We start from the raw sequence: 22,429 nt of genomic DNA on the forward strand, positions 1-22,429 counted from the left end.
TATTCTTTCTGTTAGGAGTCACCATGGAGCTATTATGGAGCCTTGGTATTTACTATGATAAAAATTACAGGAAAAATACAAAGAAGTTCTTGTGCCAATTCTGGAGGCTGAATTCCATCACTGAAACATGTCACAGTGGAATTTCAAAGTACAAATGCAGAAAGCTAAGGAGTTTCTATCAAAATCTCATGTGTGTGTGCATGTGTAAGCTTGTTTGGGGGCTATGAACATATGTATGTATGTTTGTAAACCGTATATAATGTAATATAAAATTATTTATAATTAACTTACGTGTATAATGTTCAATACCACCCTTATAAATAAAGAGGGATTCTCTGTTTTACATAATACTACTCTATGCTTTGCAAGCTTTGGGATACTTGATATTTTTGTGGAAGCCACAAAATGAAATAAAATCCTCAAGGCATTGAATTTATGACACTTTATCAGCTTCACATTCATTCTCTGCGTTCCACATGATGTTTGGTGCTTTATAATTTGGGTTGTCTTAGTACCTGTGAAATAGTGAATGCAATTAAGAAAGAGCTTCATTATTAAAAATGAGGCAAAATAGATCTAAAGGGACAGATTCTTTGCTTTACCAAGATTACACCAGGCAGAAAAGTTGCGTTGCAAAGGGTTACATCTCTTCAGTTTTCTGTCCAGTCCCCAATCAGAGGCCTGTACAAGATTGAACAAATTGAAGCTCTTCTAACTTTTACCCATTGGCAACAAAGCCAAGGGACTGTCTGCTAGTTAAACAACACAGGACAGCTCTCACTGCCCCCAGCGTGACTCTGTGCTGGGGCTTGTGGGGGAGGGGGATGGCATAGGAGTGTTACAGAGGGAGAAGACGGGAACAGAGTATTTGCTCTTAAATCTGTATAGACTGGTGAATTGTGCTGTGGGCAGTGAACTGAAGGTAGAGTCTCAGCACCATCCGTTCGAAGGGGAAGAGAAACAGTTGCGAGATCCCGGACTCAGCAGATTTGGTCTATGTCCACAGGTTTGTCAAATGGCTGCTTCAGGACATGAAAAATATCAACATCATCACAATTACATAATGCGCCTTCCAGATTCCTTCTTTGCGCCTCTACCCAAATGAGGTCTTATGTGTACACAGTTTTGTTCTCTTATTTTCTTTCTCACATACATTTTATGCTTGAGAAAGATGCTACCCTGATAGCCCTGAAGAGTGTAGTCCTCTGTGTGGACTGCTTGAATTTGCACGAGTCCAGCCCTGTCCTGCAAATAATTACTCATATGACTCGTCCTCACTAACAGAAATAATACCATTGCCCTAATAAAGCAAACTCACGTGAGTAAGGACCACTTACATGACCCAGGATTTTCAGAATTGTGCAGCTACCAATCCAAAAGATACACTAATAAACCACTATCAAGAAGTAAAGCTGTATCACTGAGAGATACGATAATACCAATCAGAGCACGACATTAATTAAAACCAGAGAAAAAAAGAACAATACATAAACAAATAAATTATTCGCCGACTTGATTCAGTATTTTAAAAGATAGTAACTTTAGGGGGAAAAGCTGCATGCATTTTTAAAAATATATTTATATAAACACACACATCTACACTTTCTTCTTCTGGGTAGTCAGATGGTAAAATTCTCTATTGGTGTAAATGAGCAGGATTCCACTGCAGTCAGTGAAACTGCACCCATTTACACCAGCAAATACTTTTACCTATGGTTCGTATATATGAAAGCAAAGTTAGAAGGAATTCACCGTGCATATACGGAATAGTCCCAAACCCATTGTGCACAGCAGAGAGTGGCTAAACGGATCAAACTACATCAATATTTATTACATGGACTACTGTTCAGTTAGTCCTCTCAACATTGATGCTGTGTAAGTCTGATTTCATGCAGAGTATTGTTTTGACTCTTCCACAGCTCCTCCTCTTCCAATTTAAAGATCTGACTTTGCACATCGCAGGGTGGTGGTGGTTGTTTTTTCTTGGTATTGGATGACTGCCCTATTTCATGATAAAAGTGGAATTCTCTTCTGTCTGCAGGGCAGTCCCCAGGGATCAAAGTATGAAACCCAAACTTAAATAAAATCATATCCTGTTTGCAAACATCATATTCCCTTTGCTATTCACTAATCTGGACCCATAAACCCTAGCACAGCTTGAGAGCCCATTCCTCATCTAAACAAATGCCATAAGCCTCTTTATACTTTTACAACCATGTCAGAAAATAATATTGACTGCCAATAGTGATGTGATCGGAGTTGCCTCCTCTGAGCCATAAAAGAAGTGGTCTGTTATCAATTTCTCTAAATGTATCAAGGGAACTATGGGTTGATTCAGTTCCAAGTTATAAATGACAACTCAAAAGCCACAGAAGCTTTTGAAGCTGGGAGCCGATGATGACATTATCATAAAAGCCTGCTCTTCCTTACTTTTGTGGGTTTTTTGCCTATCAACTGGACAAAAAATATAGCTGAGAAATGATTTCAAGATTTCTTCACACAGCAGCAAGTCAGATGGGCAGGAAAACAATCACTATTTTCAGTGACATACTGGGGGGGGAGATAAAATTTGCCCACATTAAAATTAGTTTCTGCTTCCCATAATTATCAACTTCATAACACAGTTCATAGGGAGGTGTTGTAATAAATCAATCGCATCTCAGGTGGCATCATGTAATGATCAATCAGATCTCAGATGGTGATTAAAAAACTGTGGAACCCTTTGATAATTATCAGAGCCACAAGATAATTTGCATTTAGAATCCTCTTTTGGCCATCTCACCAACACTTTATTCATTTTTCCTGGGATACTCCTAACATCCGAAACCTCTGATCAACTTCAGGGAGTCATCATTTATTATTAAAACCACTGGCCTTAATACAGTCTTTTTCTTTCTCCAACATGTGCAATTTCTCCCCAAAATTACAACAGCATGAGGTATGGAATTGATAATAGTCCAGGAATAGTATAAAGTCCAAAAACATGCATCTCTGAAAAAAGAAAATTAGGAATATTACTGGAAAGGGGAGATTCCCAGCCATTCAACAGTTTCAAACTGCTAGTTCTGGAAGGGCCCTGGATATAAAACCTTAAAAATTGAAATATTTGTGTGAAAGAACCTATTTCAGGCAAAGTTTAAGAGGTTAGAATTAGTCATCATTTCTCTCTCCCTGTGAGACCTGTACAGTTCAGCTCGTAGTATAAGGCAGCCTGACTTTATAGGAAGAGGAATAGATTTATTTCTAATACAGTTTCTTGTAAAACTCTATAAATATTTTTAAAATATTTTTTCTGAAAAATATTTGGCACATACAGCGTCCAATTCACCAGTGACCTGTACTTTTTATGATCATTTTCACTACAGGAAAGTGAGGGCAAAGTGGATATAAAATGCTTACAAAAGGTAGCATTTTACACCTATTTTGCTTCTGTACAAAAGGTGCAGGGCAAAGCTGAATCACAGAAAATATGGGCTTCAGTATTTATTCTGGCCTCCATTTTGATTATAAGATCTTTGGGACAGGGCCTGTCTCTTGCTATGTCTATACATGGTACCTGGCACAAAGGGTCCCTGATCTTGGTTAGGACCTCTAGGTGTTGTAATAATACACATAAGAATTTGACAGGATAATGTGTCATGAAGGTTGTACTGGCCCTCATTTGGGATCATTTGTAAGTAATCCAGGCCATCCCAAACTACTACTTCTAGCCTTAGCCCTATCTATATGCATCGGCTCTCTGAGTCACTCTTCGCCATTCCAGTCTGTCTTGAAGCAGTTCCTTGGAAAGTCTGCAGCTAATCATATCCTTTTGTATGACATCCATCCATCTAGGTTTGAGTCTTCCACCCCTTCTCTTACCCTCCACTTCTAAATTTAACACCCTGTTTCCTACATATTTTTCCAGTCTTCTTTTCACACACCCAAACCATCTGAACCTGGATTCTCTCAACTTTTCTACCATCTTCACATCACCTCTAATCCATTTACTCCATGGTCCATCCTTGCAACTCCAAGCCTCCATCCTAACATCTTCATTTCTACTGCATTCAAGATCTGCTCCTGTCTCTTCCTCAGTGCCCAGCATTCAGAGCCATACAAAAGTGAAGGCCTAATTACCATCTTGACAGGTTTCAGAGTAGCAGCCGTGTTAGTCTGTATTTGCAAAAAGAAAAGGAGTACTTGTGGCACCTTAGAGACTAACAAATTTATCTGAGCATAAGCTTTCGTGAGCTACAGCTCACTTCATCGGATGCATTCAGTGGAAAATACAGTGGGGAGATTTATATACATAGAGAACACGAAACAATGGGTGTTACCATAAACACTGTAACGAAAGTGATCACTCTTGTTACAAGGTTCTCGTTACAGTGTGTATGGTAACACCCATTGTTTCATGTTCTCTGTGTATATAAATCTCCCCACTGTATTTTCCACTGAATGCATCCGATGAAGTGAGCTGTAGCTCACGAAAGCTTATGCTCAAGTAAATTTGTTAGTCTCTAAGGTACCACAAGTACTGCTTTTCTTTTTGTAATTACCATCTTGTAGATCTTAATTTGCAATGAGATAATTCTCCTGTTGCAGTTCATTCCACTCAGTTCTCTCCATTTAGTCCATGTCTTTCCTGTTCTGCTTATTAATTCATCTCTGATTTCATCATTATCCCATACAATCAAACCTAAAGACTTAAACGTCTGTACTGTATTAGTAGCTGACCCCTCAAACTTATGGTATTCTTTGTCTTCCTGAAAGGTATCATCGAATCTACAGACGATATAGTCTCTTTCAATGCTGCTAATTTTCATGCCATTTCTTTCAGGTACACACCTACATCTCACTAAGCTTTCTTCCACTTCCTTTTTGCTGTCCCACATAGCACAGCATCATCTGGAAAGAGCATGTGCCAGGGTGCCACTCTCTGGATGTTTTCTGCTAGTGCATCGTGAACAAAAAGGGGCTAAGAACTGAGCATTGATATATTCCAGTTCTTACTAGAAACTGTTTAGTTTCTCCACATGGCCTTCTAACAGTGGTAACAGCACCCTAGTACATGTCCTGGATAAGTCTGGTATAGGCTATGTCCACATTTACGACAGCATGTAGTGTACAGGCAGTACACGTGTAGTTACCTGCCATACTGAAAGGCAGGCTGCATCAACACTTGCCACTGTGGTGTGTAGCTACATGTCACAATGAACTACTCTGGCAGCGGGAGACAGCTGGGTTAGGTTCTGCAGCGGGGAAGCAGTGAGGAAAGGTTCTGGCAGTGGGGAGCCTTTCCCTGCTGTCTCCCCCAGCCAGAACCTTTCCTCACTGCTGGAGCCTCTCCCTGCTTCCTCCCCCCACCAGTGCCTTTCCTCACTGCCAGAGCATTTCACTGTGGTGGGGAAAGACTCCAGCAGCCAGGAGGCAGTGGGACATTACACTGGTGAAAATAGCTGTGCAGACACAAAAGACTGCTTCCGTGTGTAAAGAGCCTATGTAGGGTATATACCCTGGGCATTCAGTTGTGTAGGGCACTTTATTCTCCTTGCTTCACCTAAGCATGCCATGCTATTTATACTATGCTAGCTGGGTGTTCAGTGTTTGTACTCTACATGATGCCATAAATTTAGACATACTTACAGTCTTCCAGTATCTGTTCCAGTCTCATAAGCCACCAGATTACTTCTCTCTGAATGTGGTCATAAGCCTTCTCAAGATTGATAAATACCACATACAGCGTTTTCCTCTTTTCTCTATATTTTTCCACAAGCAATCTCAATGCAAAGATAGCATCCAATGTTGAGTTGCCTAGCCTGGATCCAAACTAATTGTTACTGACCTTTACTTCTGTTTGTAGTATCTTATCAATAACTTTTTCCAGATCTTCATCATGTGGCTCATGAGTTTAATGCCAACGTGGTTACCAAAGTCTTGTATGTCTCCTTTTCTCTTTAATACTGGTACTAATGTGCTCTTTCTCCAGGCATCAGGCATTGTCTCAATCCTCATGATACAATTAAACAGTTATGTCAATATGTTCATGTCTGTTGCTCCAGGCACTTCCATACTCTGCTGGTATGCCACCAGGGCTGAGATTTTTCTTATTTTTCACGTGGCTCAATGCTTTTATAACTTTTCCTTTTAGGTCTGGTGCTACCAGACCTTGGTTTGGTTTTATTATAGGGCATGGTCCTATTGGTTTCTCTCCATTCATTAGCTTTTTAAAGTAATTTCTCCACTGTTCCTTAACCTGGTTCTCCTTGATTAATTATAGCCACTTTCATCTTTAATTACTTTGATCTCACTACTGTCTTTAGTTCACTTATCACAGGTCTTTGCCAATGAATATATTTATTTCTCACCTTCCTTCATTTCAAAATGGGCATTTAAAATGGGCTTCCATGGCTTTAGCCTTAGCAGCTGCTATCTCTTTCTTTGCCTTTTTTTTTTTTTTGGTTGTTTTTGGCTTTTTTATACTTCTGAAAATCCTGCTGTTGGAGCATTGCTTGGCAAAGTTTAAAACACTTTTTCTTCTCCTTCTCAGCCTCTCAAACTTTCTCATTCTGCCACCAGATGTTACTGGGGACAAAGGTTCTTGCTTCTGTTCACCAAGCGGGCTCTGTGCACTTTCTTGAATTTTGCTTGCTACATGAATCTATCTTTGATTTGTATTTTCTCTTAAGCCTTCTAAAGAGATCTCCTCTAACACTTTCATTTTAAACTTCCTGCTAACTTTTTAAGCTTACACCACTTGGTTTTCTGTAGTGCTTCGGACTGTTTTCTTCTAATGTACTAGATGTATCCATAGTCAAGACCCAGCATTCTATGTTGAGTTGCAGTGCTTTTCCCTAGGATGACCTTGGTTCACCAAATCATCATCTATTCCCTATATTTTAATGCAAGAGGAGTTGATAAACTTGGTAAGTATCAAGACAACTTGACAATTTTCTATAAGTCACTAACTATAATAACCCACTCATAGACTTAATAAGCAAAGCAGCACAAAAACAATTTCTTTCGAACCAGCACCAAAACAATATTTAACTTAATAAAGCTGGCCACTATGGCCCCAAGCCTACCAAAAATGATGCACCTACTTAATTTTAAGCATGCGCACAATTCTTTGCAAAATCAGGGCTTAAATTCCAAAAATACTACAAGGGGAGGTCAAAGTAAAAATGTGCATCTTATCATTCTTTCCCCTGTGCAAGGAACTAGGCTTAAAAAGAGGTTAGCCATATTATTATAGTAGCATAGAAAGGAAAATCACATAAACCTTGCTAAGCACCCTGTGCACACTCAAATAATAAATAAAATAATAATAATAATAATAATAATAACAGAAAGAAAGGGGAAAAGCTACCTTCTTCGAATAACACCACTGTTTATAATATACTTTGAATGAGTGAACTTTCTCTGAGCTAGACTCTCAGCTGGTGTCAATGGTCTTCAATGGAGCTACTGCAATTGACGCCAGCTGACAATCTGGCACCAGATATTTCCATTTGCAAGTCATTTCTGATTATTTATCAACGCCCCAAACACAGAACAGAGAACTTCACACAGGCTCAGAAGATCTTCTTAAAAAAGGGGAGTCTTTCATATATTCTTTCCCTCTATATTCTCTGCTACAGAATACAGACTTGAATTTCATTTTCATACAAGTAAGCAAAAGAAAATAAAGATCTGCTCACCAGCAAATGAGAAAACTACATTCGAAGTCATCCATCCCATCACATAAAACATTCAGACAAGCAGTATGCTGGGTTTACTGCATTATGCAGTACAACCCCCCCCCCCTTATCCCAAAAGCTATCAAATAACAATGACCCTTCACTACTTCCACCCTCATAATAGAAAGAGCTCATTTTAACTAAGAGACAACTAATTCAGCCAAAAAAAGGTCTCCTCAACTGAGCATTTACTCTGGAAAAGGTCATAACCTCCCCTCTCCCTCTCTACAAAGAGTTCCTAACCAAACACGAAAATAAAATAAAAAGAGGCAAACTAACTAGCGGTACGCTAAATAGGGGGTGTAATACAACAATATATATTTCTGTTTATATGATTCTGAATCAGAAATGAGTCAAATGAGTTTGACAAAGTGCAGGTTCCTCTAAACATCTGAAAGAACAAAGGTTGGCTGAGTATTTCCTGACCTGTGTTAGTGCAGAACAGCACACATGCCTCCCATTTCTAGAAGCACTGCAAAGCCCCTTTCTCTCTCTCTTCACTGATTTTTCTCATTGCACACATTGGTCAATATCTTGATGACCTATTTCTCAGAAGTAAGATTTTCCAAAATTGTACCCTCCAAAATAATGTGAGCACATGGCAACCTACTTTCCCATGCTCTCGAGCAATCAGGCACCTCTTATTAACTACTTTTTGCTCATAAATGCAAATAACATCTCCTGAAGTTATTCCTTATTTCTTGCTCAGTCCTTTCTCAAACAAAATTCCCAATAACTTCAATGACAGTTTTGCCTCAGTAGGACCTGATTTGGACACACACACACACACACAACCTGAATATATATAGCATGTCATTACCATTAGTCGCTAGTCTTACAACACTGGACCCAATCCTCAGCTTATATAGCCACATTGATTTACATCCTCTGAGAGTCTGTTCCTTAATTCCTAGTAGTGAAATCTTTAGAAATTACCAAATAATAACAACAATTATAAAGTGAAATTGATTGTTTGTTAAAGCCTGGTAGCCTGGATATGCTTTTTGTCAGGTTCAAGCTTCTCGATAACATCTCATAATAAGAAAAACTCACAGCAAAGATTACAGTGGAATGGAAATTATCCTATGTGGGGGACAAAAGCATATACAATGTGTTGGCAAGCTTCAGTAGAGAAAAAGCAAACTTGTAGTATTTCAATGGAAGTTGGCCTCTAGCTCCAATTGCACTCTAGAGACTGTGGTTTCACTCCTGAAGACAAAAACAGTGAAAGGAAGCTAGAACAAATGTGCAACTCTCAGCCAGCATATCAGTGGCCAATAATCTAAGCATTGCACCTTAATTTTATTGACAGTGATCATTTACAGTTCCATTTAGACCACAGAACATAGGGTAGCTAAAGAAAGCACCAGTGAAGAAAATTGTAGATGGAAAATTGTTTCTAACTGTTAACGACCTTCAACAGCAAATAACAGGAGAATGGTAACAAATGTTGATGGAGCTCTCTTCTGTGGGGGATTTTTTTTTTAATTTTGATTCTTTTCCTAATATTGGAACAGTTTCTCCTAGAAATCTGGACCCACTGGCTCAAAATGTAGCAGAATAAATAGTTTCCATAATTTGGTATTAAAATGGTTGGTCAAAAATTCTATTTAATATTTTATTAACAAAAATTATGCCCTGACAGTTAGTAAACAATGCCCATTATGCAAAGTGCTATTTGTGTGTACTTTATTTTTTTCCTTTCAGTGGAACATAGTGCTGGATTAACTATTCAGGACTCTTTATCAGGCTTTCGCTATAGCTAAGAACATTTCACTACAATACAGCCCCTCTAATTATCACATTACTTTTCTCAAAAACCAACGCACTAAAGAAAATATGTCCAGTGACAGACAAGTAACATACCTCCTATCAGGACAAAAATATTGCCCTGTGATACTGCAATCTCAGATTATGAACATACACAGTATCTAGAAAAAAATCAGTATGGCAGTACGACAAAAGCTTCATTTTTATTTTCTGTCATTGTATATTAGCTCCTCAAGTGTAGGACCCACTGAACATGAGCCTGAAGATGACCAATAACTTTAAAAATCTATTTATGCTGTACAGATTACATTGGAACAGCCTCTACTTACCCCAAGTCCCCCACAAGGCAACAAGGAAAAGATTTTTTGAGACACGCTGCCTATATGTTAAAGAGAAAAGACAACAATAAACATAAAACTGAAAAATAATCTTCATTAATTCAATACTAATTTATTAATCTCTCTCAATAACTAGTCAACTAAAATACAGTTTGCAGTGTTGCTGTAGCCATGCTGGTCCCAGGTTATGAGAGAGACAAGATGGGGGAGGTAATATCTTTTATTGGACCAACTTCCGTTGGTGAAAGAGACAAGCTTCCAAGCTCCTCAGAGCTCTTTTTTCAGGTCTTCCTGCAGAAGAAATCTGTGGCGCTCGAAAGTTGTCTTCTTCACCCACAGAAGTTAAACAAAAATACTATAACTTTAGAGTAACACTGTGATTTGTACTAAAAAGATCAGAATCAGTCTTTGGATTTTGGGGTTAAATTTTGAAACACTAATAAAGCTGTTAAACTGGTTAGGCTGGGATTTCCAAAGGAATGGGGGTTAGGCATGAAACCTCACTGAAAATCAGTGTGAATGCCGGTACTTTTAATGGTCCAGACAATTACAGTATGAGCTCATTTAAAGTGTAATTATATCAGTATTTTAATAGCTTATAATTAACATAAATAACTGTATACTTCAGCAGTACTATATGAATTGATAGCATTACTATACCAAATGAAACTTAGACAAAGAACACACAGATAACACAGTCTAATGTATTACTTTCCTTAATTTACACAATATGATGACTCACTGGATCCTGCAGTTGTTACTTAGTTTTAAGTCAGTCCTATATTCAGTTTTTATTACCTTTGAACTTAGTTTCAGAGTAGCAGCCATGTTAGTCTGTATTCGCAAAAAGAAAAGGAGTACTTGTGGTACCTTAGAGACTAACCAATTTATTTGAGCATAAGCTTTCGTGAGATGAAGTGAGCTATAGCTCACGAAAGCTTATGCTCAAATAAATGTGTTAGTCTCTAAGGTGCCACAAGTACTCCTTTTCTTTTTTTGAACTTAGTGTTTGCCTTATTGAGGACTATGTTAAAACTAGGTAAGAATTTTAGAATTTGACCCATTCACTGTTGGATTATGTAATTTGGCTCTAGGCAAATCTTTCCAGGGCAGTTGTGGAAGAGAACATAGATATCCCCCACTGTACCACTGAATTAGTTTTGTAACTTCAACACAGAGGGAATGCTAGATGGTGGATCAATTCAAGCTGCCTAGGAAGTAGCAATCCATTGCTGAGGAATAGGCAAAGGCTAGAGTTACTTGTGTTTAACCAGTATAAATGAAGTGTATAAAGAAGATTATAAACTATAGTCTTTCAGCACTGAGAGACCAGATTGGAAAGTTGGAAGAAAGTGCCTTAGTCTGATAGTAAAATCCAAGACACACTGAATTTGCAGCTATTTCTAATCAGCAGAACAGGGCATATTGATCAATTAACATAGGGTGAAAATCATACAGGTAAAGAGGGACTAAACAAAGCCATCTGCACCAATTTAAGAGCTCCCATGTGACTATGCAAGGGGATTGCACATGCAGTAGCTGTACAGAATATTCTCTTACAGTATGCCATAGAGGGATGATTACCCCAGATATACCAGGGTAGGTAGATGCTCTGGGGCATGCAAGAAAGGGGATATGGAAGGGGGTCATCAGGTCACTTGCAATGCAGATCCAGTGGCTGAGGTGGATGGCACTTTTTCACATTTTTCTGAGGAGATGATGGAAAAGTCTGGGAAAGGGCACTAAAAAATACATAATTAAAAATAACAGATTTGAGGTGCTGTCAAAGTATTAATGGTCTCAAGTTGCAGTGGGGGAGGTTTAGATTGGATATTAGGAAAAACTTTTTCACTATGAGGGTGCTGAAACACTGGAATGCGTTACCTAGGGAGGTGGTAGAATCTCCTTCCTTAGAGGTTTTTAAGGTCAGGCTTGACAAAGCCCTGGCTGGGATGATTTAACTGGGAATTGGTCCTGCTTTGAGCAGGGGGTTGGACTAGATGACCTTCTGGGGTCCCTTCCAACACTGATATTCTATGATTCTATGATTCTATTAGGAGGGGGTGACTAAAGTTTCATGAGAGATAAAGGATGACATTTTGAAAACATTGTATAACTAGAATTTTTTTCAAGAAATCCAGTGGCTAACTGATGGAACGTGAGAGAGGAAAGATGAATTCCCAGATATCTTAATCCTAGATGCATATAGGAATTGTCACGAAAAGAGAGCAGATGGTGAAGCAAGATGTAGAAATCCATCAACAGACAGTATTCAACACTGAAGTATTGACACAGGGGAAAATATGTACAAAGACTTTTCAACACATCAAGAAATTTACCAGAAACACTCATTCCCTATTGCACAATTGTCAGAGAAGCAGATAGCAAAGTGATAACAGAACAGGAAAAACATCAAGATCTCTTTGAAAGAACAGTATGAAAAGGTTTTGCGAAGAGGGAATAGGACGGTCACCTAATGATCGTCATAGCAATGAAAGAACCTCCAGCTTTGTTGACAAAACAAAAAGACACACCAAAAAAAGCAACCCAAAACCAGCAGTAAAAATGTTCAAAATGAGACAATTCAAGAGGTCCTAATGATATTTGGAAAGATTCAAAAGTACTTGGCAAATGCCTACTACTTGATTTTTCACAAAATGTATCAAAGGAAAAAAAAAGGATTTGAATATACCAGATAAGGTGGAAGGAGAGTGAAAATTTCACAATAAGTTCTTCAGTCTTGCATCAGAACAGGTCTTGTAAGATTGAGAGCCAAACACTTGAAGAAAATGACCATCAGGAGAAGATCTGAGGAATATGGTGTTTCAGCAGCCTACTCCATTAGTCACGGATACAATATAGAGCACAAATAAAGGAATATTAAAATAGGAGAATCACAAAGATTCCCTTTTCTGATATGTAAGACCACAAAGGAAAGGATTCTCTGATGAACTCTCATACAAAGGAAACTGTTTGGAGGAGAGGGTTATGATGCAAAATTAAGTGCCACGTCAGCAATCCACATGGATGCTGCAGTCTGTGTGAGTGATTCACAGTGCAGGATTGAGGCTTTGGTGAGCAAAAGAAGAGGCAGCAGCAAAACAGGACTTTGTGGAAAGATGGACAATCTAGTAATACTGGATGAAAGCTTGCAGAACACAAGGGAGGTTTGGGGACCTGAACTGTTTTCCAATATCAACCCTCAGATTGAAGAGGGTATTGCTAAGTGATCACATAGGAATGCACAAAAATTGTAACATACTTACATATGCTGTCTAAATGTATCTTTTTGTTCCACTTAAAATGAAGCATATGAGCTGACAGCAAATTTTTCACATTTACAAATTTGTGGTAATTGGAAACTTTACTTTTTTAGAAACATTTTCATAATGACGGCAGGAGAGAAAAAATTCACACTGAACTTGTGGGATCTACATGGAAATGACTGGTTGTTCTGCATGTTAAAAGAGGGTTGAAATGGTGTTTCCTGTCACATTAAACCATAACGTAATATGACACATCATCTCCTGTATTAATTTGCATCACATCAAGATGTAATGCAACATGCCATGTTGTTTAACACACTGTAGTGAAACATGAGTAATCAAAAGCTTAACGTCTGAATAGTGCAAAGTTACATAATTTCTAAAAAAGTTACATAAATTGTAAAATGGTCATTTGTAATAACTGAACTCTTAGACCCTGATTCAGGAAAAATGTAACCACGTGGATAAATCCATCCCTCTTCAGGAAAGCACTTAAGCACCTGCTTAACTATAACCGTGTGCTTAAATCCCATTGATTTATCAGGACTTAAGTATGTGGCTAAGCACCCTTTTTGAAGAGAGATGTTTTCCTGAATCAGGGATTTAATATGTAATTTGTAAAACACGCACTTAATTAGCTAGTACTCCATTTCTCATGCTAGATTTACCCCATCTCCTGTAAGTCACTTTTAACAGTAGCGCCCTAAGCGGTATCTTTTTTTATTTTTAAGCTACAGAGAAAGGTTTGGATATTTCTGAATATGAAACAGTTTAATGCCATATAAATCTGTTGTTTCCACCAGCTCTACGGTCTGCGGTGTTCCACTGAAAAGTGTCTACTGTGCATGACTGTGTGAACGGTCGATGAGGGTGGGGAACAAAAGAGTGTATGATTTTGTCAACCATCATCTTTCCTTCAAGTTAGCACATGAAGCCAAATGGTAGAGCTAGTCAAAAATATTTCAACAGAACAGTTTTCTGTCAAAAAAATGCAGTTTTGTTGAAATTGAAATGCTCTGCAGGAACTTATTGATTTCATGAAATTTTCAATGGGAAATATTTCACGTAGACTTTATAATCTCAATTTATTTTGCTTTGACATTTATATATTAATTCATTATATTACATTACATTAAGGCTTGGAAGGTGTACATTTTTATCAGTGAATGTTAATAAGCACTGATTTACACTGTATCACACAAATCAATGAAAAAAATATTTCCATCCATAATAATTGATATTTACAGCTAGGTAAAGTAAGAAAAACGATGATTGAGAACTTATTAGAATTTGATTTAAGGATATTTACTTTGTATATTTTGACGTGATGATGACAATTTGTGTTTTAACAGTTATAAAGCTTTAACATTTTTAATCTCAACATGTACTGACATTAAATAATTATTGTCTGACCCCCATTGTGTGACTTTCCCCATAATTTCCTGCAACTCTGAAAATCTAAATCAATAAAAATAAAGAAGCTTAAAAATAAACACTATTATCCCTCAAAATTATAAAAAAATTCAAATTCTGCCAAACCTAATTACATATAATGTTTAATATTGTGGGTATATAACATATTACAATTAATACAGTACAAATGTCAAAACGAAATTGATCAAAATGATAGGTTTCAGAGTAACAGCCTGTTAGTCTGTATTCGCAAAAAGAAAAGGAGTACTTGTGGCACCTTAGAGATTAACTAATTTATTTGGATGAAGTGAGCTGTAGTTCACGAAAGCTTATGCTCAGATAAATTGGTTAGTCTCTAAGGTGCCACAAGTACTCCTTTTCTTTTTATCAAAATGATAAAGTCTCAATGAAATATTTCAAATCTTCAGGGGTCTAGAAGTGATTCTATTTTAATGTATTCTATTTTAATGTAGTTTTAATGTAGTTGTAGAAATAGTTATAATGAATCTCTGGGGGAAAAAAAGCTTTTGAGGGGAAGGGCATGTTATAAATATAAAGCTCCATGTCTTATACTGGGTGAAATAATAGTAGCTAAGAACTCTAATGTGTAGAGTGCAACATTCACTATTGTAGGTTTGTCAAGATACTTTGCCTTGTGCACTACCTATCTGAGATTTGAATCTAACCCTACCGTTCCTAAAATTAAAGTATATGCTCAGCAATGACCGTGCATCCGAATATAATTCTTGAGACGCATCAGTGCTGATAGCTTGTTTTTATTTTTACATATCCATTAAAACCATTTAAAACTTTAAATATGATTTTATGTTACTCAAAGATACTATACACTGCATACTGCACAATTACACAAAGTTCAATTATCAGCAAAATCTGATGAATGGTATCTATATTCAACCCGACCGAAATAAAGATTAAAATAAATAAAATGAATGAGAACAGCAGAAGAACAGTTTTGACAAGCAAGTGTATTTTTAACTCTTATTTTTAGATCAAGGACATAAAGAAATAGAAGATCTATTGCATTCCAAATTTCCATAGTTACTGACTTCTGGCGGAAATGACTTAAAGGGTTAATATTAAAATGATGTAAAAGCAAATGTGGAGAAACTTCCATTGTTGTTTTCCAGCCAGTGCATTTTACTAACGTATATTGGCTTCCACTGTAACATTCTCATTTCACTTAGCAATGCATTTGGAAAAAGTGAATTTTTGTCACACTGCTTGCCAAGTATTTTAAACTGACACCAGCTATGACTAATGACAGTGCTGGAATGTGCTGTTCTCAATAGAATAGAGGCCTGTACAGACCTAGGAGTTTCCTGGGGTCCAGCTTCTGTCTGTTCAGGGGGCTGGTGCCATATAGCAGTGAATGATGTTCAGAGTGAACCAGCTGTATTTCCTCCAGACTGGCTTTTCGACCTCGAATTCGCTGAAAGAAAACAGCAGAGGCCTACAATATTCCACTGACAATATTTAGGGGGGGAAAGTAAAGGTCCAAAATAACATTTAGTATGATTAATAATGGGTTGAAATTGCGTCATGCAGGAATGTGACACTGATTTGTTTATTAAAGTATAGTAGATGAAAAACAAATGCATGTGTGGTTTATCACAAATGCTGTGCTTGAGTCTTAACTTATAGTTGGCAAGATACAGTATTTCACATAAGAAAAAATAGAAGTCTCTCTCTCTCTCTTTCTTACAAGCCAATAAGTGTTAGAAAACAAATATAAATGTGTTTTCTATAGAACCCAATCCACTTTGAATATCTGTGTATTAAAGAAAACAGTGTATTCACACCTGGAAGCCACAGATGAATTTTGAAATAAAGATCACTGTGTTTTGCTAGGGCCACTATTACTTACCACAGTATCAATTTATTCTTCTAGAAAGGAAAATATAAAAATCATACATTTAAAGGAAGCTAAAAGTACTTTTTTTCTTGAATTTAGGGTTGGTCTCCATAGAGTTTCATTCTGCCAGACTCAGATTCATTTGCTGCCTCTTTTTTATTTGTATTGCTTCCTTACATATTGTAACTGGAGTTTGGCCCTTTAAATACTTACCCAGCTGTTACCCTTCCCGTACAGCTATGGGAACTATTCTTCTAGTTCAAGGACTATTCTTCTAGCTCCATTAAAGTACAGTCAGTTAAAAAAACTGTAAAAATGACACTTGCTTACTCAACAGAGCTGCTCCCTGTGTGTATTTAGTTATATTTGCTTACTACAGTGACATAAATAAGCATTTACTACTTTCTTCTCCTGTTAGTACTGCACACAGTTGATACAGCTACAGCAGAGTGAAATGGATTTTATTCTTGTTCATGCATAATCAGCAGCAAGTTCTGATCACAATATCTTTATTACTGTAGAAGCAGAAAGAAAACAGCTCAACTTAAAAATCCCCGGTTTTATTTGCAGTGTTGACATTTGGAAACAGCATGGGTCAAATCCTCAGCTGGTGCACACTGTCATAACTCAGGCTGAGGATCTACACCCATCAAATATGTTCTGTATGTAAGTAAATAGATATGAAATTTACTGAGGGACAATACACATGTAACCCCCATGCTATTTTCATGGAGTCATTTTTCAAAGTATGTACTTCCATGCTTTGGATGACTCTTCTTTTGGATAATTTCCATTTCGGAACTTTTTTTTTCCTGGAGGTAAATTTCTAGCACTCAGTATTACATAACCCCCCCCCCCCACACACACACACACACACATTGCAAAACACTAAACTCTTCTCTTCACCAGGGCACAAATGCAACAATTACATATATTTAGTGTCCTACCAAATTCACGGCCATGAAAAACCTGTGACAGACTGTGAAATCTGGTCTCCCCCGTGAAATCTGTATAGTATAGGATAAAAGTACACAAAAGTTCAGATTTCACGGGGGAGACCAGCGTTTCTCAAACTGGGGTCCCAACCCAAAAGAGGATCATACAGGGTGTTGCAAGGTTATTGTAGTGGGGTTGCAGTATTGCCACCCTTACTTCTGTGCTGTTTTAAGAGCTGGGAGGCTGGAGAGCAGTGGCTGCTGGCCAGGCACCCAACTCTGAAGGCAGCACCCAGCCAGCAGCAGTGCAGAAATAAAGATGGCAATACCATCCCATGCCACCCTTACTTCTGTGCTGCTGCCTTCAGCATTGAGTCAGGACCCCTACAGTTACAACACCATGAAATTTCAGATTTAAATATCTGAAATCATGAAATTTACAATTTTTAAAATCCTATGACCATGAAATTGACCAAACTGGACCATGAATTGGGTAGGGCCCTAAGTACATTTGAAGAGAGCAAGTTTTGAGGGAAAAGAGGTGTCTAGGATGGTCCAACCAGACTGGGCATAATTTATACTAAGTTAAGCAGAGGCAAATTTTTCTGAATAATCAGAAAAATATCCCTAAAAACTAGATCTAGGGGACTGTGGAATAGTCTCCAAAAGGAAATGGTGGAAATCCTATTTGGTGCATAATTTAAAACTAGACTGGACACAGCAATGGAAAATAAAATTTAGGGAACAATCCATGGACTAAATGACATCAGCTCTTTTTTCATCTCCAAGTTCTCCAGGCCTCTCCAGTCTCACGTGAGACTTTGTAGCAGCACCTTCACATCCTTTTGACACAATGTTCTACAATCAAAATCAGCACATTATGTTTCTGCGTGGAGTCAATGATAAAAATATTTTTTCTTCACAAGCATGGTGACTGGTAAGATTTGTTCATTCATCCATTCTCTCTAAAAATTGTATATATTTCTATCAATTGTTTCACAACATATGTACACAATTCTCTACAGAGATAGGGAGGGAAGGATAGTTCTTAGGTCAGCTAAAAATGTTTTCTAATCAGATAGATAAACAGATGTGGTGTCAATGTTTTATCAGAATGAGCTTGGAATGGCTGTATTAGTCACAAGTGGCAAAGGCCCAAGTGCAATAAGCAGGTCATCTCAACTACGTGCCCATATACCATTTACACTGCATGTTCATACAGTTAGATCACATAGAGGGCTTGTCCACATGCCCATTCAGTTTGCAGCAAGTCTGGGTTTAAATCCACCCCACATCAGTCTGCCATGCAACAACTGTCCAAGTGAACACTGCTGCCACACACTAACAGTTCCTTAGGGCATGTCTACACTGACGGGTAGATCGGCCCTGCTGCAATCGATGCAGCGAGTGTTGATTTAGTGGGTTTAGTGAAGACACACTAAATCAATCGGAGAGCAATCTCCCATCGATTTGAGTACTCCACCTCCCCGAGAAGCGTAAGGGAAGTCGCTGGGAGACATTCTCCCGTCGACACAGCTCAGTGTAGCCATCGCGGTAAGTGCCTCTAACTACGTCGACTTCAGTTATGTTATTCATGTAATCGAAGTTGCGTAAGTTAGATCTATTTACCATAGTACTTTAGACTAGCCCCTAGTGCACTTTGATCTACTTCACTTTGAAATGGGACTAGATCGCAGTGCACTAAAGAACTGTTAGTGAGTGTCAGAAGATTCCACACAGTTAATGTGCGGCAAGCTAGTGCAGGGTAGATTCATACCCCAGCTTGCTGCTAACTAAATGTTCATGTAGACAAGCCCACAGATTATAGATAAACTATTTTAGAAATATTTAAGAGGGTTAGGGTTTTTTTTAACTGCCATTAATTGTTATAACCTTTTGCCTGTAAAGCCAATTTCTATAGTACCCAAACTCCAACTACTCAGGACTCAGGTCAGAATAATGTCAAGTTTTTGAGGTCCAATATGTCAAGACCTACCAAGGTTATATAAGTAAATGCTGTAACCCCATTATAAAATTTGTAGTCTCAGTTTTTCCAATGGTGCAAAGTTCCTGTTTTAAGTCCGCATAGGCCACAAGATGTCAGACAGCATAATATAGGCATTTCTGTATCTTTAAGTATACACAAATATAATTTATTTGTTGGGGGATAAACAGAGAGATGTGAACTGCTTTATCTGTGTCCCCTAATACTTTCAAGGTCTGAAATATGGCCAATGTAATGTCCTAATTAGTTCTGATTGGCCCTGAAGGTATCTCAACCTTTAGTAAAATACAGTAAAAGATGTAAAATCATGATAAAGTACACTTTTGTTAAGGAATTAGCAATAATGTAGCAGAGCAGATGGATTGCATTGGTTTTGTATTATGGAGAACTTGAAAGGGCTCATTTTGGGGTAGATCCACAGCAAGGGCAAACTTCTCTTCTCTGAACTCCACGATATTCTGCTTCCCCATCATGGTTAGTTCCCTCACTGACATCAGCTTGGAGGTATGCATATGTCAAGGGAGTAGAATATTGAAGTTGGGTAACGGGAAATGTCCACCCTAGAATCAGCCAGAATTGGAGGGGCCTATATCTTCTCCGTTGTATTAAACTAAAAATAATTGATAACATGGATTAAACAATATTTATCACTCAAATCTCTCAGTATAAGCAGTTCCTTTATCACAGCGACATGGAGGGATCTGCTTCCTCTAAAATTCCACTAGGTTCTCTAGTCTGCAAATATACAAATAAACAAACAAACAAACTAATGGTCTTCATAGTTTTCTCATCTTTCTTGGGATTTTTCACAGTGGTTAAATTCTCTCTCAGTTCCTTAAAACACACACACTAAAATGACCTATTGCCCAGTTAGCACATCAGGGTCTTGCTCTTGCTCTCATATGTGCGTATCTTTCTCTTAAAAACACATGCACACAAAGACATGTTCTTGTTGCTCTGCACATACCTTCGTCTTTCCTGGTCTTTCGGTATCTCATGTGAATGCGTTTGTCATTAAAAAAAAATGTTTTTAAAGTGCCCATACAGCTCTCCCTCCTGATGCCCTATCACTCTCCTACTTGCACCTTTGCCTTTTGTGTCTCCTTTAGAGTTAAAGTGAGATTATGAAGAAGGAATCTTTATTTCAAAGTTCAATAATAAAAATAATCCAGGAGTCTCAGACTTCTTTAACAAAACTTCTTCTCCTCCCCCAGAAAGTTAAAGCTCATGAACTGGCCAACGCAGCCATGTAGTAAGGCAGTAGTACCGACCCCGACAGCATAAAACATCTCCTTAATCCCCTGTGAAAGCACTGCAGGTCACATTGTGAGCTGAGAGAGCAGCCAGGACCGGGTCCATGGGCAGCGTGTATAAGAGGCGTGAGGAGGCTAAGCCTCCCTAAACGGGGAAAGAAATGCCAGATGTGGCAAACCTCCCTTTGGAGGTGTGCAGTCCTGCTGCCTGTGGAGTGTCACTGCCGGACGCTCCTGAGAAGTGCCATGTGAACCACCGGCACCCAGACCGGGGTTCCGCCCCGAGGCCCCTCTCCCGCTCAGCCTCTTCCCTCACGGCCCCACCCGCACGGCACCTCTTCCCGCTGAGGCCTCGCCCTTGCTCTGCCTCTTCCTGCCCCCACTCGGTCTCTTCCTCTGAGGCCGTCCCCCCGCCCGCTGCTGCACCTTTCCACCGCCTCTCCCCCATTGCTCAACCTTAAGGCAGGATGGGGCAGAGAGGAGCAAGCAGTGGGTGGGGAGGCCTCGGGGGAGGGGTGGAGAGGAGTGGGGGGCTCAGGGGAGGAAGGAGTAGGCAGGGGGGCCTTGGGGGAGGAGGGAGAGGTTCCTCAGGGCAGAGTGGGGGTGGTGCCTCGGGGGAGGAGGCCAAGAGAGGGCAAGGCCTTGGGCTAAAGAGGGGGCAGGGCCACAGTCCAGGCACCGGTGGCCCTCCCACTTTTAGGGAGCTTCCAGCACTCGCGTCAGCCTCCCCGAAACACAAGAGGTATGTGCCACCTATGGCTGGGTCGCTACTTCCCATCTCATGCTAGGGAGGGGGGGAATAGCTGCAGCCTTGTCTCTACTCTCTTCCCCCCACGTGCCAGCCAGTGTAGCTGAGCCAGCACATTTGGGGATGTACTCTTCTGTGCCAGCAAAAGAGTTGGTACAACTTATTCCCCACACTGAAGCAAGTGGGAAGCAGTAATCAGTCTGTTATTTGTGAGTCACAATTCAGTCACTATTCTGGCTCCTGAGGCAGCACAATTCTGCACTGCCCTGATGGTATTAATTTTGATGGACTATATGGGGACAAAGAGTTAAAGGTGTCAACATGACCCTTTCACTGTCCAACTTTAAATAGTTTTAAATAAGGTTCGGGGTTTGGTGTATAGAGCTTTTAGTCTGCTTAGCGCCATGGCAAGTACACTACTAAAAATCTTCTTAACTTTTTAGAGTCTTTGGAAGGAAATAACCCTAGTCTGACAGCCTCTTAGATGGTAGTAATTGTCCTTTGCGGAAAAGAGAAAAAGTTAGTTGAGATGGGTTGGAGTTGTTAAAATCCAAACGTATTTCCTAGAAGACAAAACAAGACAAACACACACAAGAGGTGAAAGAAAAGAATAGCAAAGATAAAAGATGCAGCTTCTGTCTCTTGCGTTGATATTCACTTGCAACCTTGCTGCTGGAATAAACACGTGCATGGCACACAGTTGTATTAGTCACTCTGAAAATTAGCAAATTTGTGCCAACATCAGGCTGTTTAGGGAATTGCTTTTAACTGCCTCTTTGATTGCAGGCTTACAGCAGTGTTGCAATATATACAGTCTTGTCTGACTGAGTCAGACTCTGACTAGGCAGAAGACAAATGGAGAAGGAATGAAAAGAGAAGAAATAAGGTGAGTGTAATATTTTGGGGTGCAACCCAGACCAGTGAGAGGTTGTGTCACCGTGTGCTCTGTAAACCCAGGTGCCTTAAATGCTCTGCTGCTGTGCTCACAGCCTGCACACCAACAGCCAGCAGACAAGCATATAGTTCCCTGTGTCTCTGTGTGCGCTGTGCAACACTGATTCAGCACTCTGACCCCAGCAGGCTGCCTACAATACAACAGCTCTACCC

General features: G+C 39.1%; 1 protein-coding gene across 1 annotated transcript in view; it reads right to left on the minus strand.

Annotated features, from left to right (window-relative positions):
- HDAC9 (histone deacetylase 9) overlaps nt 1–22,429 on the minus strand; it is a 547,732-nt gene that overhangs the window by 133,082 nt on the left and 392,221 nt on the right. Inside the window, exons 15-16 of the mRNA XM_077811396.1 lie at nt 15,838–15,958; nt 9,821–9,870 (exon numbers count right to left, since the gene is read on the minus strand). Of these exons, the coding sequence (XP_077667522.1) occupies nt 9,821–9,870; nt 15,838–15,958 (171 nt within the window). The remainder of the gene's footprint in view (nt 1–9,820; nt 9,871–15,837; nt 15,959–22,429) is intronic.

The sequence above is a fragment of the Eretmochelys imbricata genome, chromosome 2 (assembly GCF_965152235.1).
Source record: "Eretmochelys imbricata isolate rEreImb1 chromosome 2, rEreImb1.hap1, whole genome shotgun sequence".
In the NCBI taxonomy this organism is placed as follows: domain Eukaryota; kingdom Metazoa; phylum Chordata; order Testudines; family Cheloniidae; genus Eretmochelys; species Eretmochelys imbricata.